The following is a 16,249-nucleotide window of genomic DNA, read 5'->3' on the forward strand; positions in this document are numbered from 1 at the left end:
TCCCAGGTTTTTAATGCTTACTTTCATTTTACTGAACCATATTTTACCATTTTTTTTTTGTTTGGTTGGGTGTTTTTTATTTTGCTTTTTTTTTGTATGTTTTATGAATTACACTTTTCTTATCCCCACTGCTTTTTTTTACTTGGGTTTCCCCTCTTCATCACTTCTTTCATAATACACACAGTTGTGCAATTCTCTAGGAATGCTGCTGTAAGGAGTCTAGCATATATGACTAGGGGAGAAACTTTAATGCCAATAAAGCAATATGACAAAAAACAATGCATTCTTTTTGTAATGCATTTGAAATTTAAAAAATTAAAAGTATGAGACAGCATTTTCTGTTATAATAAATTTTTTGGTCCAAAATAAGATGTGATTAAAATCAAAGATGTCAAGCTTCTGCAAAGGATATTATACCTTATAATTTTTTTGTGGATTTACAAACTCTCAAGATAAAAATTCATATGACATCCAATTAAGAACCCTGTACTGTTGGGGGTTGTTTCTTTCCCTTTTCCCTCTGTGGAATTTTCCCCATTGTCATGCTAAGATACCTGTTGACTGGGCCCTGGTGACAAGGGGGAGGAGAGAGAGAAGAAGGACACCGCGCGAGATTGAAACATGCAGAAGAGGAAGCGGAAGGCTGGGCCTGGGTCCCATTTCCCCCTTGGAGTTGGGACGAGAAGGACGATCGCCGCCTGTGTTGCATTCCTGCCATGCCATCGCCGGGAGCCATCCTCACTGCTGTGGGACCCTGCCCTGCTGCCTTCTCGCTGGAACCTGCCACCTTCCAGCACTCTGCTGAGCCCCAGGACCCACACCGTGAGCGGAGAGCTCTCTCCATCTCTCTCTGTCTCTCCCTGGGACAGCTCTGCCATCACCCCCAGCCCTCCTGCAGCTCTGCGGGACCTGCCCGCCCCCAGCACCGGGAACTGCAGCTCAGGGAAAAGGTGCCTGCAGCCAAAAAACACTGGGACTGAGTTACTGGTCTGTTTGTGGCTAATTTCATAGCTACTGTTGTTCTTGTTTGTCTTGGTAGATATACTAGTAAAGAACTGTTATTCCTACCCCCATATCTTTGCCTGAGAGCTCCCTTAATTTCAAAATCCTAATAATCGGAAGGAAAGAAGGAAGGAAGGATCACATTTTTCAGTCCAAAGGGAAGCTTCTGCTTTCCTTAGCAAACAGCTGTCTTTTAAACCAGGACATGTACTTTTATGATATTTATATTTTCATTTATTTCCAGGAATGAAGGATTAATTTAAGGAGTAATGCATGTCCTTATCTTTCCAATATCATTTAAGCTTTGAGCATTTAATATAAAGAGTTGTATTAATAGTTACAGAAGATTACAGTGGTTAAGTACTTCAAAGGCCTACACTTGGTCTAACATGTTTAAAACAATGACTCTAAAATTGAAGAAATATCTTTGAGGCAGTGGGGCAGGAATGCAATTTTGCACACCTCTTTTTTTTTTTTTTTTTTTTTTTTTTTTCCCCCAGTAACAATCTCAGAATTAAAATCAGTCCTCAGTAATTTCTTGGGCTCCACATTATTGCCTGAACTATGTCCTCTCCTTTCCCCCAACAGATTTACTAAACAGTTTCAGGAAATAAATGCAAACAGGTGAAAACTCATTCTTTTCAGTTCTTTCAGTAAAGTCAGGCTCTTGAATATTACTCTTTGGTTCAAAAATTCAGAAGTATGTAAAGCGTAATTTTCAAGCTTTTGAAAAATAGCAAGGAAAAGAAAAGGAAAAAAATAAGTTTATTGAAGAATTTCTTAAGTATGTGGAAGAAATTCCCTTCCAAAATGTTAACATAGCTTCTAACACTCCCTCTTAGAGCTAAAAATCTCCACTCTTCTCCCTCCTTCCTCCCCAATAGCTGAAGTAGATCTGGAAATCGATTTTCCTGAACAAGAATTTAGAGTGAAAAATTCCACCACAAACACCTGGAACAACCCAAATCTTCTATTTCATTTCCACACTAACTTAGGTTTGCTCCATTTTTTCCTTCAGGGCTCCTTTCACCTCCTTATTCCTCAAACTGCAAATGATGGGATTCAATAAAGGAGTCACCAGAGAATAAGAAAGGGAGAGGAATTTATCCACAGATGCACAGTAGCTGTATTTTGGCCGCAGGTACATGGAGCCTGCAGTGCCATAAAAAACAGTCACAACCAGGAGCTGTGAGGAGCAAGTGGAAAACGCCTTCTCCTGGCTCTCAGCTGATGCCATGTGAAGAATTGTGGAAACAATACCAATATAGGAATAAATGACCAGTGAGAAAGGACTCAGAATAGCAAAGACAGCCACCACAATGACCTGGATTTCACTTGGGAGAGTGTTGCCACAGAGCACGTCCAGGAGAGGCTGAATCTCACAGAAGAAGTGGTCAATGGCACAACCACACAAGGGTGAGCTGAAGGTGATGAGGGTGTGAACTAAGCCCACAGCAGTTCCACAGATGTAAGCTCCAACAACCAGGCTTCTGCAGACCCTGCTGCTCATGATCATTGTGTAATGCAAGGGGGAGCAAACTGCAAAATAACCATCAAGGGACATGGCGGCCAAGAGAAAACACTCAGCAACTCCAAAGAAAAGGAAGGAAAACATTTGCATTGCACATCTTGTCTTGGAAATACTCACTGTTCCCACCATCAGGTTCTCGAGAATACTTGGGATAATGACTGACAAATAGCAGATATCCCAACAGGACAGCTGAGTGAGGAAGAAATACATCGGGGTGTGAAGGCGATTATCACTGTTTGTTACCAAAGCTATCACTGTGTTCGCCATCCAGGTGAGAAAATGAAGAGATAATAAAACTACAAAGAGCAAAGGGTATAAAGGAGAGGTTCCAGAAAAACCCAGGAGTCTGAATTCACTCAATCCACTGAGGTTCCCAAGGATCATCCTTGTCTGGTGCCTTGCAGAGCTCTCCTCGTTTTAGTGTCCAGCAGCCGATGAAGCTGCAAACAGCCGGGCAAATCTGCAGTCAGAATACAACTGCCTGCTTGAACAGACAGAAAGAGGACTGGAATTTAGATACTACTCAGATTTTGAGAAGATCTTCTGAAAAGATTATAAAAGCTTCGAAAGAAAATGAGGCAGTCTTATGCGTTTTGTTTCTGTCTCTTTTTGACTGATTCTTCTTTCATAGCATTGCCTTCAAAGGCTGTATATTCACTACTCTCTTCAAACGCTCAGCTACCACTTTTACTCTGTAGAAAAAGAAAACTTGTTGTGGCAGAGATCTTTTCATGGACTAATCAGTTCAAGTCTCAAAAATCATCAGTTGCACCATTTGAATATAACAAAGGTAGTTTCTCCTGTTGTGGAGTGTGGTAGAAGAAGAGAGAGGATAGGAAAAAACCCCTAAATGTTGAGGTTTCCAGGAAAGCTTTCAACTCTGAGCACTCTGCAGTGAAGCAGAAGAGAGGTTTGTCCACAGCTCTTTATACTACATCTATATAAAGTCCACTGAGACTAGCTAGTGCTGATTGGAGCAATAAGGAATAGTTGTTAAGAGGTTGGATAAATATGATGCACGTGTATGAGCTGATTCACAGCCACCTCTAGTTTTACAGAACTTGCAAATGATTTCTATATAAACCCAGATATCCCACACAAATATCAAGATCTGGTTTTACTTTGCAGTAATTACTATTACTTCATAATGCAGCCAGATTAATGACAGAGTTGCCACACAGGCTTACCATACTTATGCTTTCTCAGCAAAATTTGAAGGTGAAACAAAGATGCAGCCCACATTCACTTGGGGATAAGGGACAAAAGATTCACTCATTGCCAATCTTAATTTTTATTTCCCTGTTGATGTCCAGATCATTACAACTAAAAATTAGTTTACCTTGATCTATTTCCTGGCATACCTCATCGCTCGCAGATTTGAAGGACCCTTTTTAGGGTATCATGAAGAAGTATGCAGGCTATAGCTTTTGCTAAGGCACTGCTAATCCTCCTTGGCTTTATGATCCTCTGCTGCCAGATACTTCCCCTGCTTCTGCTACTGTGTACTACAGTCTGCTGAAACATGCCCACTTTAAACCATTTGGGTGTCTGTACCCATATTTCCTTTCTGGGTCACACCATCAGTGACTCTGCCGTAGAGGAACCCAAGACAAAGGAGTGTGTATTGATGCAGTCCTCACATATACTTTGGGAGAAAGTTGCACCAAAAAGATCATTCTTGCCCACAAATTAACATCTAGGTTCCCCTACTCCTTCTTCCGAAGGTTTGTCATTAATCAGAAAGATTAAAAGAACACCACCAACAACAATAATCCCCATCCAACCAACCAACCAACCAAAAATCACCCACTTTCTTTGACACATCTGCTGCAGCAAACAAGGATTTAGCATTCCAATTATTTCTTTGGCTAAGATTTATTTGACAGATGTGCCCACCAAGCAGTCAGACCATCTTTCACAGCACAGACCAACTCACTCAATGTTATCCACTACCAGCAGATATTCCCATTGTGCTTGGGAGAAGGCTCAATAAGCAAGGCCAGGCATGGCTGTTGGTCTTCATTTAATTTTATGAAATCCTAGTCCAATTTAGTGATGGAAGGTGATACTGCTCCCTGCAGCCCTCCCTTTACCAGTGTTTTTACTAATACTTCTCCCAACTTCCATGGTGGCAAAAAGAAAATCCCTTTCCCCTTCCACCATGTAATAGAATCATCAGATCATCGAATATCTCATGTGGGAAGGGACCCATAATGCTCATCCAGTCCAACTCCCTGCTCCTTGCAAAAGTTATCAGTGAGTGGAGAACAGACCCACTCCACACAAAGTTTGCTACAGAAGCCCTCCTGTCAAGTCAGCAGGTACAGGAAGGACACTTTTGTTTTCTAAACTCCTCAGAGAGAAGTCTGCATGCAGCTGGGTCCTAGCCCAGCCCCAGACTCTTCAACAGTTTCTATGCAAAGGGTTACAGAGGTGTACTTGAGCCTGTATACAACTGTGCCCCGTGGGATTAAAGACGGCAAACCAAATCTATTGATATAAATAAAATTAAGAATTCATTTAAATTGATTGCAATCATTAAGCAAAATAACTTGATCACAAGTATTTGTCACATTGCATCGGCAGCCTTACTAACATAACTAGCATAGTGGAACTAGCATAGTAACACACCCTAACTAACTACTAGTGTTACAGTATAGTGCACTATCTTGGAAGCAACAGAGAAGCAATTCTATGAAATCAGGCAAAACAATTACGTAGAGATTGATGTCACTCATCCAACAACCATGAGCAAACCTATTTTGCTCAGCCATGAGAAGTGACCTTCAGGGCTTTCCCTGCTCAAGGGAGGGATATTCACACACCTTAGGGAGGTATGCTAGAAATCCTTGTCATGCAAAAGTGGGACTGCCCTTCTATAGCATAACCTGACTGGCTGCCTCTGATACATTTTTACATTAGGTTTTGGCAGGTCTATTCAACAAAATAGGCTTTGCTGCTGAAGAAGGTACTAGCACCACTTTGGTTTCTCCCATGTGACCCGTCTGACTCTCACTTCCATGTGAAGGCCTGGACATCCTTGCTGCTCCTGCCCTCAGATCAGGGATTCTCTGTTTGCATGTCCTCATGGTGTTGGAAATGATAGAACTTTACAAATACCTTTTCTAATTCATTCTTTTAATTCAGTTTTCTAATTACTTCTTTTAATTAATCATGAGCCGTGTAATTTTCCACTCTGTCATATGCCACTGTAGCCAACATTTAGCAAGGTTTGCCATAAGCTGCTCTAGTGGGAACACAGCTTGGGAAAAGCCCTGAAGCTTTACGTTTTGCTAAAACAACTGTAATTAACCTTGATATGCATCAATGGTCTCAGACCTGGAAGAGGCATTTTATGGCTGAATATGGATGCAAGGAATGTAGAATTTCTGAACCACATGGACACTGGGCATAACCCAGAGATAAAGAGGGAACTAACAAAGGTAATTCAGCAATTGTGCTGGAATGCCACTGTTCTCATTTCAGACAGGGTAGAGTTAATTTCTTTATTTCGGTAGCTCTTACAGTGCTGTGTTCTGGATTTGCAATGAGAATGGTGTTGATAATACGCTGAAGTTTGGGGTTTTGCTCAGTCACGTTTGTCCTGAGTCAGGGACATTTTGTTTTCTCATCTTCTGCTCTGCCTGTGAGGAGGCTCACAAAAGAAACTGGCAGAGAGCACAGCTGGGACAGGTGACCTGAACTGCCCAGAGGGACATCCACACCACACAGCATCATGCCTGGAATATAAAGTGGGAGGAGTTGCCCAGAAGGGCACTCTAAGAAAGGAATGTGTGCTTCCTGACACTAAAAGTAGCATTAGAGAGCTTAATTTATCCTGATGTTTTCAGTGACAGTGGTGACATGATAGTTTGGTCAAGCTGGTCTCAGCATTCTTTAACACTACAAACAGGAGGCCCTCCTTGCTCAAGCCATTCCTGCTAAGGTGTAGACAGGACACAGCTGGAGCTGCTGTATCCCTGCTCAGGCAGAGCATCCTGCCCCAGCTGGCACAGCTCCCTGAGCACTGTGACACTCACAGTCCATCACTTCACTCTGGAAAAGCCCCACTCTTCAACAGGACAGACGTCTAACCCCCCCTCCCCTTCTCAGAATGTGGCTGGAGATTCCTCCTTTGAGTGGGGACACCCAGCAAGATTTCACCTTGAGACTGAGAAAAAGAGACATTGGCAAGGGTAATATCAGTCTGTACTTAACATTTATTTTTCTAGCTTTAATTAAAAAATTGCATCAATATTGCTTTCAACTACTGACCTATATTAGCAGCAAAAACTATCTACACTGTGGAATGAAGAATTCTAATTAAAGCCTATTACTCTATTCACAAGCATCATCGCCCATATAAACCAACTGTTTCTTCATCTTTGAGAAGAAAACAAGGGCACCTGTGATAAAAACCTCAGTGCTCATCTTCCCTTCTGCTTCAGCCAGGGCCAAAATATGACTGCAGCACTCCCAGAGTGCCCCGAGCTCTTCTCAGACGTGCCCCTCTAGGCCATGGGCACCCTCCTCTTCCTCGCCGAAGGGCGCTGGGCTGCATGCTGCACAAACCGGCTGTGGAGATCATAGCCCAGCTCTGGGGATCTCCTCCGCTCCCTCAGCCTCGCTCGGGATTGCTCCTGAGCAGCCCTGAGCACAGGAGCCTGCTTGAAGCTGGTGTTGGAGGGCCCTGAAGTTGCGCAATCCCCTGGGGCTCTGTCACAACGGGAAGAACTTGTTCTCCTCCTCTTCCTCTTGCTCACAGAGGGGTGCTGGTCGTCTGTGCACTGCACAAAGCGGCCGTGCAGGTCAGAGCCCCGCCGTGGGGATCTCCTCTGCTCTCTGCACCTCGCTCGGGTTTGCCTCCGAGCAGCCCTGAGCTTGGGAGCCTGCTTCAAGTGGGAGCTGGGGGGCCCTGGAGTTGCTCTATCCACAGGGGTTTGATCACAACACGGGGAATGTGTTGTCAGCCTCCTCCTCTTCCTCGCTGAGGGCTCGTAGTCTGTGTGCTGCACAGAGGGGCTGCAGAGGTTGTAGCTGCCCTGCACGGATCTGCTCATGTCCCTCTGCCTCAGCAGGACCTGCTCCTGAGCAACCCCGGTGCCAGGAGCACACTGCAAGCTCCTGTTGGAAGGTCCTGAAGCTTCCCACTGAGGAAGGAAGGAAGGGGCATACGGTGGTGCCAGTGAGGAAGAAGCCCTTTCTCCAATTTTCAGATCAGAACACCTGGAGAAAAGAAAAGAATCATCTCAGTTTGGGGCTGTTTTGCAGCCCTCTCTGGGATTCGCTCATTTCCTTGGAGAGATTTGTATGACAGAGAGAAGATTTAACCAAGGCCACTAATGGAAATTTTAGCTAGAGTCTTCCCACCAAGTCTACTCCTATCTCAGATAAACCTCATCTTTATACCTTCTAGACCCTCATGTGAATTGCACAAAATTCACACGCTTGCTTGGGTTGGAAGGGATCTTAATGCTCATTTTGTGCCACCCCGCTGTCATGGACAGGAATACCTCACAATAGACAAGGCCTCTCCAAGACCTGTCCACCCTGGCCTTGAAAACCTCCAAGGATGGGGCACCCACAGCTTCTTTGGGCAGCCTGTTCCATGCTCTCACCACCCTTCCACTCAAGCATTTCTTCCTAATATCTCATGGAAACCTGCCATAATGGGTCAGCTGAAAACTGATACCCTTCATCCTGTCCAGCCCTTCCTGATAAAGGCTCCCTCCCCATCTTTCCTGGCAGGTCCCTTTAAGTTCCCTCACTCTTTTCTACAAAAGTCTAGCATCACAGAGCAGGCAGGTAGCAGGCTACATCAGGGCAGCAGCCTGAAGCACAGACATGGGGCAGCACAGGTTCCACAGCACTGAATGAAGCTGGTAGTAATTGCCTTTGGTGAGAAATCTCTGCATTCTCTGCACTATGAGAAGCAAACCAATAGACAGGGAAAAGGAAACATCTTCTGAACGCATCTGAATGTTGCTTATTACCTGGCATAAAACAGCAGGTAGGCTTGCTGCCTGAGAGCTGTGTCAAGGCAACGAAGCTCCACAGACTCATCATCCATCAGGTACCACAGCCCATTGCTGGCCTGTGGAAAAAAAAAGGACAAAGATCTCTGCATGGTTTCTCACCAAAAACACAGGCAGAAAACTACCTAACAAAGAGTATGTCAAAACAAATCCAGTCCAGCCCCTCAAGACATCTCCTGCCCCAAAACCTTGGCTGTCAGTAACACCGACAGCAAAGTTGTCTTCCCCACACACATTTTCCCCATTGGCAAGGAAAGAAAAAAGGAAGGAAGGACATTGCTGACTACCTTTGTGTAGCAGAAATAGTGTCCTGTATGACAGCTGACCCCACTGTGCACCAGGACAGCATACAAGGAGTAACGGAGGGGTTCTCCCTCTGCCTGGGACATGTACGGGCGAAGATCCAGGTACTCGGGGTACTTCACAACCTGCACAGACACCAGCAGGGCTCAGAAGTGACCCTGACCTATGACACAGAATAGCCTGCCACATCCAGGGGCCAGAGGTGTGTAAATACATCTTTGGGGCTCACAAGCAGCTGGTTTTCCATAAAGCACACCATCACAAAGGTGTAATGCTTTGAGTGGCAGGAAACTGTTCTTGGCCAAAGCAGCTCTGCTGGAGAAGAGCGCTTGCCTGTCTTCCCAAGGGAATTCTCTCCCCAGAAGGGAACATGACGAACCCAAGACCAGTGCCTTGGCACAAGCTCAGGGAAATCTGCTCCAGGAAGAGAAAGCTGCACACCGGCTGTGTACAAACCTTGCTGATCTTCCTACCGGTGAAACAGTCAAACCTTTTTAGACACACCGTGAGAACCTTGGGTGCGCAATGGACTGTGAACTTCTTGAAGGCAGCAACATTCTTCTTACACCTTGAAACCAAGCACAGAACCCAGTGCTGAAATGCACCCAATCCTCCCCCAGGGTGGCCAGGCAACCTGTCCTGTCTCACACAGCTTTTGCTATTCTAAGGCTATTCCCTGCTCTATTTTAAAGAAGCTGCATCTCCTCTGTGTGCAGCAAAGCTCCATGAGAAGATGACTTCTGCTCAATGACATGCAACTCCCTCACACAGGATCTCCTGGTAATATGTGCTTAGTAATCATCTTACGTGTTACATTTGTAGCAGTTTTCACCATCCAGGTGCTCGGGTCTCACAAAGTCCTCCAGAGCTGCAGTGAGGGTGGAGGCTGTCTGCAAGAGTGACAAATGAGCACACTGAGCTGCAGGAAATTGCCTCACCCAAACAACTCCCACGAGCTGACAAGCAAACCCCTGCAGCTGATGCTGAAGAGACCCACCATGAAGCTGTCCAGAAGGAGACAGAAAGAGAGTGGGATGCTGAACATCTCCCTGTGTCCCAGAGGCTCCCGGAGCCATCAAGAGCTCCCTCCCCGTACCACCACACCACTCACATCAACTCATGACACTATGCAGGGGCATCAGTGGTGCAAACAACCCGACCCATCGGCCTGGGAGCCAGACAAGTGTTAGGGGAGGGCAAAGCAAAGGAGGATGAGGATATATTGTGGTTGCAGAGAGGATAATGCTGCTCGACCAGCTTAAAGACAGCACCTACAGAGAGACCAGTGCCATGGCCTCTGCAGGAGGACACCATCCATTCCCCTTCCCACCCACCACCAAGATCTCTTGTGCTCACAGCACACATTTTTAAGACAAATGTGCTGACTCTGGAAAGCTGCAAGGGCCTTGGCATGTCTTGAAGCACAACTGCAAAAGCTTCTTACTCTGATATCCAAAGGGATATCCAGGAAGGCCTCGTAGGAGTCAGAAACGGCTTTGCAGCTGACGCAGGTGACTGGAAGGAAAAATCCAAATGCTCAGCAATGGGAAGCTGACTGACACTGCCCATTTACACATTGTACCTGTCCCAGCAGACCAACTGTCAGGCACAGGCAGACAGAAGGACACAGGCAATGTCAAAGAGAGTAAGAGTTGAGGAAACATACCTCTGGATCTCAGAAAGCCTCCAAAGATTTGAGAGACAATGGTAGTGGATTGAGATGAGAGGTCCAAGCTGGAAACAAGTGGGAAGACAGAGCATTATCTCCGGCAAGAGTTTTGCTTGGCCTGAAAGCCCAGGGTTTAGGTTTCCCTTGATGGGAGCACACCAAGCAGTGCAAAGGGCTCAGAACTTGGTGAGGGTGATTTGCTTGTGCTTACTCGCTGCTTTCACTCAGACAAGCTGTCTGCATGGCATTGACAGTACAGCACAAGAAGTCATGGGCATCTTCCTCCCTGCCGGGCTCCAAATGTTCTCCTATGCCTAAGAAAGAAGGTTTCAGTTCTCTCATAGAAGGAGGGAAGGAAACCTGTTCAAGCACCTGGTACGACTTACGTTTGAAAACCTTGAGGACAGCCAAAGGCAGGATGGCACTGACAGGGGAACGCAGGACCTTGTTCACGTGTGCTTCCATGATGCACATCATGCAGAAACCCTGCTGGTGACCTGAAGAGGGACACAGGGAAGGTCCTTAGGTTAGCAAAACATCCACAGCAGTGGGATACTCCTCCTCTTGCACTGCCACTCCAGTCCAATACTCCACTCCTCCCAATGTCCCAATGCTCCCAGGGCATTTTAGTGTGCAGAAAATCTTCAGAGAGGGATGGTAAACCAAGAGCTTTCTGTGCAATAAGCACAGAGGGTTTAACTTGCAGGAATAAAGACTGCCAGGGAGAAAGAGGTGTTTTCATTAAGGGTAAGGCAGCAGGCTAGGACAAGTGGGTTCTAGGCTCCAGTGTTCAAAGAGTACAGACTCATGGGGCTGACAAAGGGCTGCTGTTGTCTGAAAACAAATTTTACATTCTGGGAATCTGGGACTTGATGAAGAGATTTTCAGGAGATGCTCCTAAAAGCACTCACAGGCCTGGCTGTGCTCTTGGGACAGCAGGTAGTTGGCCAGTGGGGGGGTGTAGGTCAGGCACTGCAGGACAGCGTTGAGGAAGCACGTGTTGCCCACATTGAAGAGCCCTGCTCCAGCACTCTGTCTCTGCTGCCAGACCATGCAAATCTTCTCTGGTGGGAAGAGGATCCTTTTTGGAGGAGCTATTCCCTCGGCGATGACTGCAGAGAAATTCCATTTGGAAAGAGATGAGGCGAGGAAAGAAAGCATATTTAAACTTTGAGTTTTCTACACAAGCAGTCAGGACAACCAGCTCAAACCTTCAACTCAGTATCGGGGGAAGCCTAGCACTGCCATTGGAATTTCCTGATTTGGAAAAGTCTGTTCCCCTGCTTACTTTGCCAAGAGTCCAACAAGCCCCAGCTCTGATTTCTGGGCCTCAGGGTACCTTGCCTTCTCACCAGAGCTCTAGACTGGATTATCAGGTCAAGCTTTCCCTGATTCTAACTGACTGTAACTTCTTGAAAACAAGCAAGTACTGAGCACAAAAGGCAGCTCAAGGACCTGTCAGACCTCCCTATGAGCAATGATGTTTCAAAGTCTTCTTCACCGTGACAAAAGGTGTTTTCCTGGGACTAAACAACCTGGGTCAGTCTGGCTATTCTCAGCAAACATCCCAGACTTCACTCTAGCTTGTGAGCACATCCTTCTGGGATCTGAGCACCAGTCATGTCAGCTGTCTGTGGGGAGTCACAAAGTCCAAAGCTGCCAGTGAAGCTGGTACTCACAGGAATTGTTCCCTGTTGTGGCCATCGTCCCTCTCAGGAGCAGCGGGCAAAGCTCTGGATGACCAAGGACGTGCTCCAGGAAGGGATCAGCATCAATCCCCTCACCTGATTGCAAAGAAATGACTACATCTCACCAAAGGAATAAAAACTCCAAAGAAATACAACCTATGGAAAGAACAGCATTTGCCATCAAGAGTTTCAGTGGTGCTTGTGCCAGCTGCTGAACTGCAGGCTCACAGCTTTGTGATCAGTGACAGAGCCCCAGGAGCTTCAAAGGTCCTTCTGAAGTGCTCCAGTGCATGTTACCTTCTCTGAGGAGGCCCTGCTGCTGTCACAGCATCAACAGCAGAGCTCTCTGGCTTTTCCCTCCTCTGCAGGAGTGACCAGCTTTCAGCCACTAACTTAACTACAGCCTTTGCTGCTCTCCTTCTGTCCCACTCCTTCCTGCAGTATCCAAGGTGGGCTTTTTGCCACTCTGGGCTGAGCCCAGCCCCTCAGACTGCACTCACCCCTTACTTACCTATCCTAGGCTATAGTAAAGGAAAGAGAATCAGCAAAGAAGAACTCTAGCCTAGCCTGTATGTGGACAGCCTACGAAGGGGCAACAGCTCAGCCTTCAGCTAGGAAGGTATAAGCAGCCTAGACTTTTCTCTCCTTCCTCTATGATCTATCCCAAGAGTCAAATCATAATTACCTGTGAGAGGACAAAAGCTGAAGGGGACAGTAAACAATAAATCTGCTTGAAAGGCAGAGAGGTGCGTAGCACGGGAATAAGCTGAGCTATCCTGAAGACCTGCTGACACGTTAGCCTGCTCTCAGGATACTGAGCCCTGGGCAGGTGAGTCACAATCACTGGAGAGGTGCCACATCGCTGCCCCTCAGTGACATGGGGGCACACAGGGATGGATCCCCTTGAGGTCACAGAAGCACATGGCTCCTGGGCCCTGGAACCACATGGCTCCTCTCCCAGGTGGCAGTCACTGGGACTCCCCCTGTCCTCTGATGCACAGGGGTTCACTGGCTGGCAGGGCCTCCCCTGAGTGAAGGATCAGTGAACTCCTTCCCCAGAGCACAGAGCCCAGTGAGCAGAGCCCTGCCCAGAGCTGTCACAAGCCAGGTCACACTTGTGTCTGGCCCTCAGGCTGCCGGGCATTTCTGTTCCACTCCACTCTGTTCTTCCACTGGCCTGTGCCTGTGAGACTCCTGTGCAAGGCACCCAAGCTCTCAGAGGGTCCTTTCCAGTGAGTTTGGTGTGCCCCCAAGGTGCACCCACAGGCTGACCCTGGGCTGGCCCCACCAAAGGGACCCCCAGAGGCTGCACTGGGTGAGCCTTGGCTGCCAGGGCCCCAGCCTCTCCTGGGCAGCTCTTCAGCAGCTTCACATTCACTCCTTCCTCCAGGCTGCCTTGGATCCGACACAGCTTTAGCCACATTCCCACTCAGGATGGCTGGAGGCACTTTTGTTCCTGCTGCATTTGACCAACAAGCTTTTGGGCCTTGCGGCAGGCAGTTGCTGTTCCTCGGGCTCCAAAGAGGCAGCTGGTTGCTATTCACCCCTGATGCCTCAGGATTGTAGCTTTTGTATTTTTCGTAGATTTGCAATCCTGCCATTCTTATGCGTGTGACTCCAAACTCCATGCACAGTGTGAGCTGCTGCTTCCCCATTCTGCTCAGACACAGCAATTCCTGCCCAGGCCTGGCAATCAAGGACCCCTCACTGCCTCAGGCCCCAGGAAATGGAAACAAAAGTGAGTTGGGGGTGAACAAACTGAAGGTAAATGACTTCAATACCTGAAGCTGTCATTGGAAATAAACCTCCAATAGGCAAATGGACCAAACTTAGAAAAGGACGAGAACCCGTGACCCACGGTCCATTTTGGAGTGTAGCCCCTGGGAGGCTTTGTCTGCCTGAAATGTTCCTCAAGGCCCTTCAATAAATATTGATATTGATATTGATATTGATATTGATATTGATATTGATGTATGGAATTTATTTATTCAGTAGATATATCTGCTTTTGATTCCCTTGGCTTTGTGTGGCCTCTGCTTTTAGGAAGCCCATGGAGGCATCAGCTGCAGTGTCAGGGAATGAGTGGCTGCTGCAGGCTCCCGGTTGTTTGGCCATTGCTCAGGTGACAGCACACCTGGTGCAGGTGAGGAGCAGGGTGGAGGCTCCTGGCGGGCCCCGAGCCAGGGCTGGGGCACGGGGCGGATCTGTGCTGCTCTGCCGGGTGTGAGCACAGCAGAGAGGGGGAGCAGGGAGGCGGGAGCTGCCGAGGGCTGGAGAAGCGCAGCTGAGTGCCGGGCTCAGGCGGACACAGGGGCCCGGCTGGGGGGTGCTGAGGAGCAGGGCACGGCAGTGCTGGCAAACAGAACCGTACCGAGGGGCTTGAGAAGGCTGGCACAAAGCAGGGTGTGAACAGCCCCGGGCTGGGTGGCTGCAGAGCCTGAGGCAGACAAAAGCATTGGGACCTTCCGCTGAGAAAGGAGAGCTGCAGCAGTGGGAGACAGAGGAGAAAGCCCAAGGAATGCAAGGAAGTGATGTCAAAAAAGAGCTAGTTAGACAGACAGAGAGAAAGGACAGAGGAAGATGGAAAGAAAGACAAAGAGCAGAGAGGGCACTGGCTGGGCAAAGAATAAAACCTGATTCAGACAAAATCTGAAATGGCAATTATTGGTTTGGAGAATTTAGCATGGTTTACTGTACTATTTTAAAATGAGAGCTCAGTGTCTAGCATATCCCTTGTAAAGATGTAGTACGTATTAGAAATACCTAGATGTAAAACTTTCTATCTAGAAAAACTAATTTTTCACCGTATTATGTCTAGACGTGCAGTGCAAAACAAAAGACTTACTCAGATTTAAGAACTACAGTCTTTTCTGCCTTTTTGTATTTGTGTTTTATTTTATTTTGTTTTTACTGCCAATTTACTGCCAATCTAGAGTTTACAATGTTTTCTGGAGCACCAAGGGCATGAGAGTCACAAAATTCCACGGGCTGGCTATTCTAGTGACAGCAGGAATCACTGGTGCAATCTGCTGGGTGTTTAACCTATGACAATTATTCCCAAGTTGCATATACTTCTATTGCCAGACTGAGTCAGGTTTCTTCCAGCTGTAGTTATGCAGATACAATGTAAGCATTTCCAGAAGGCTAAATTCAAAATCCCCTTTTCCATTCAAAAGATGAAAATAAGCAAGTTGTGGACACTTTTAACCTCTTCCGTGAAATTCTGAAAGGATGATTAATTGTCTCTGGATATTCCTGTGAGCCCAAGCGTGTTTTCATGTTTCCGTCCCGCACCTCTGTGCTCCAGACCAGCACAAGGATCCTGGCACAGAGCTGGAACTCTGCACTGGATTTAGTTGTGTTTATTCTGCACCATGGTTGGTTTGATTCTCCCCTGGCTCTCCTGTCTGTCACAGTAAGGCTTTCCCATTCAGTGCTCTGGAGCCTGAAATCAGATCAGGTGGGGTTAATTCAGAGTTTTCTGGAACAATACTGAAGATCTGTTCCAACCGGAGGAATTAGGACAAGTTTTTCACCTGTACACTTTCTCTCAAAGTGAGCACCTTGCTTCAAGAGGCAACTGCACAGTCAGATTTCTAGCATCAGCTGAGACCAAGCTCTGCTGTAAAGCAGACTCATTTTGTTCGGTGCAAGTAGTCTTGGGCAAATGAAATCATTCACAGAGCCTCAGGGTTAATAGATCTTCAGGTAACTTGAGGGCTAAACACCTCTCTTGAAACAGCTGAGATTTGCAAATCCTCGTCACCATACTGATCCCACAAATGTGAGTTCTCTGAGCTTTGTTTTACAGTTTCAGTCAGAAAGGAAGTGAAGGAGAGGTTGATTTTTGTTTTTTATCATTGACTCTCTGCTTTCTCATCCTGTCCAAGGTACCACCACCCTTTCTTCCCCAGCAGAGACCAGGAACACGCAGCTTCCCCTGGAGGGGACTCAGTCCTGTAAGTTCTTCTGCATGCCTGCTATTCCAGGCCATGAGGACAGCACTCATCTGCAAAGACTC

The 16,249-nt window shown here is 46.9% G+C and overlaps 1 protein-coding gene across 1 annotated transcript; it reads right to left on the reverse strand.

Moving 5' to 3' along the window:
• Positions 1-1,993: 1,993 nt before the first annotated feature.
• On the reverse strand, positions 1,994-2,887 carry LOC134053190 (olfactory receptor 10C1-like; the record flags this gene model as incomplete). The annotated part of the gene is made up of 1 exon (XM_062508060.1): positions 1,994-2,887. A coding segment is annotated over one exon (894 nt), but the record flags the coding sequence as incomplete, so codon positions are not given.
• Positions 2,888-16,249: the final 13,362 nt, after the last annotated feature.

The sequence above is a fragment of the Cinclus cinclus genome, chromosome 24 (assembly GCF_963662255.1).
Source record: "Cinclus cinclus chromosome 24, bCinCin1.1, whole genome shotgun sequence".
Lineage (NCBI taxonomy): Eukaryota > Metazoa > Chordata > Aves > Passeriformes > Cinclidae > Cinclus > Cinclus cinclus.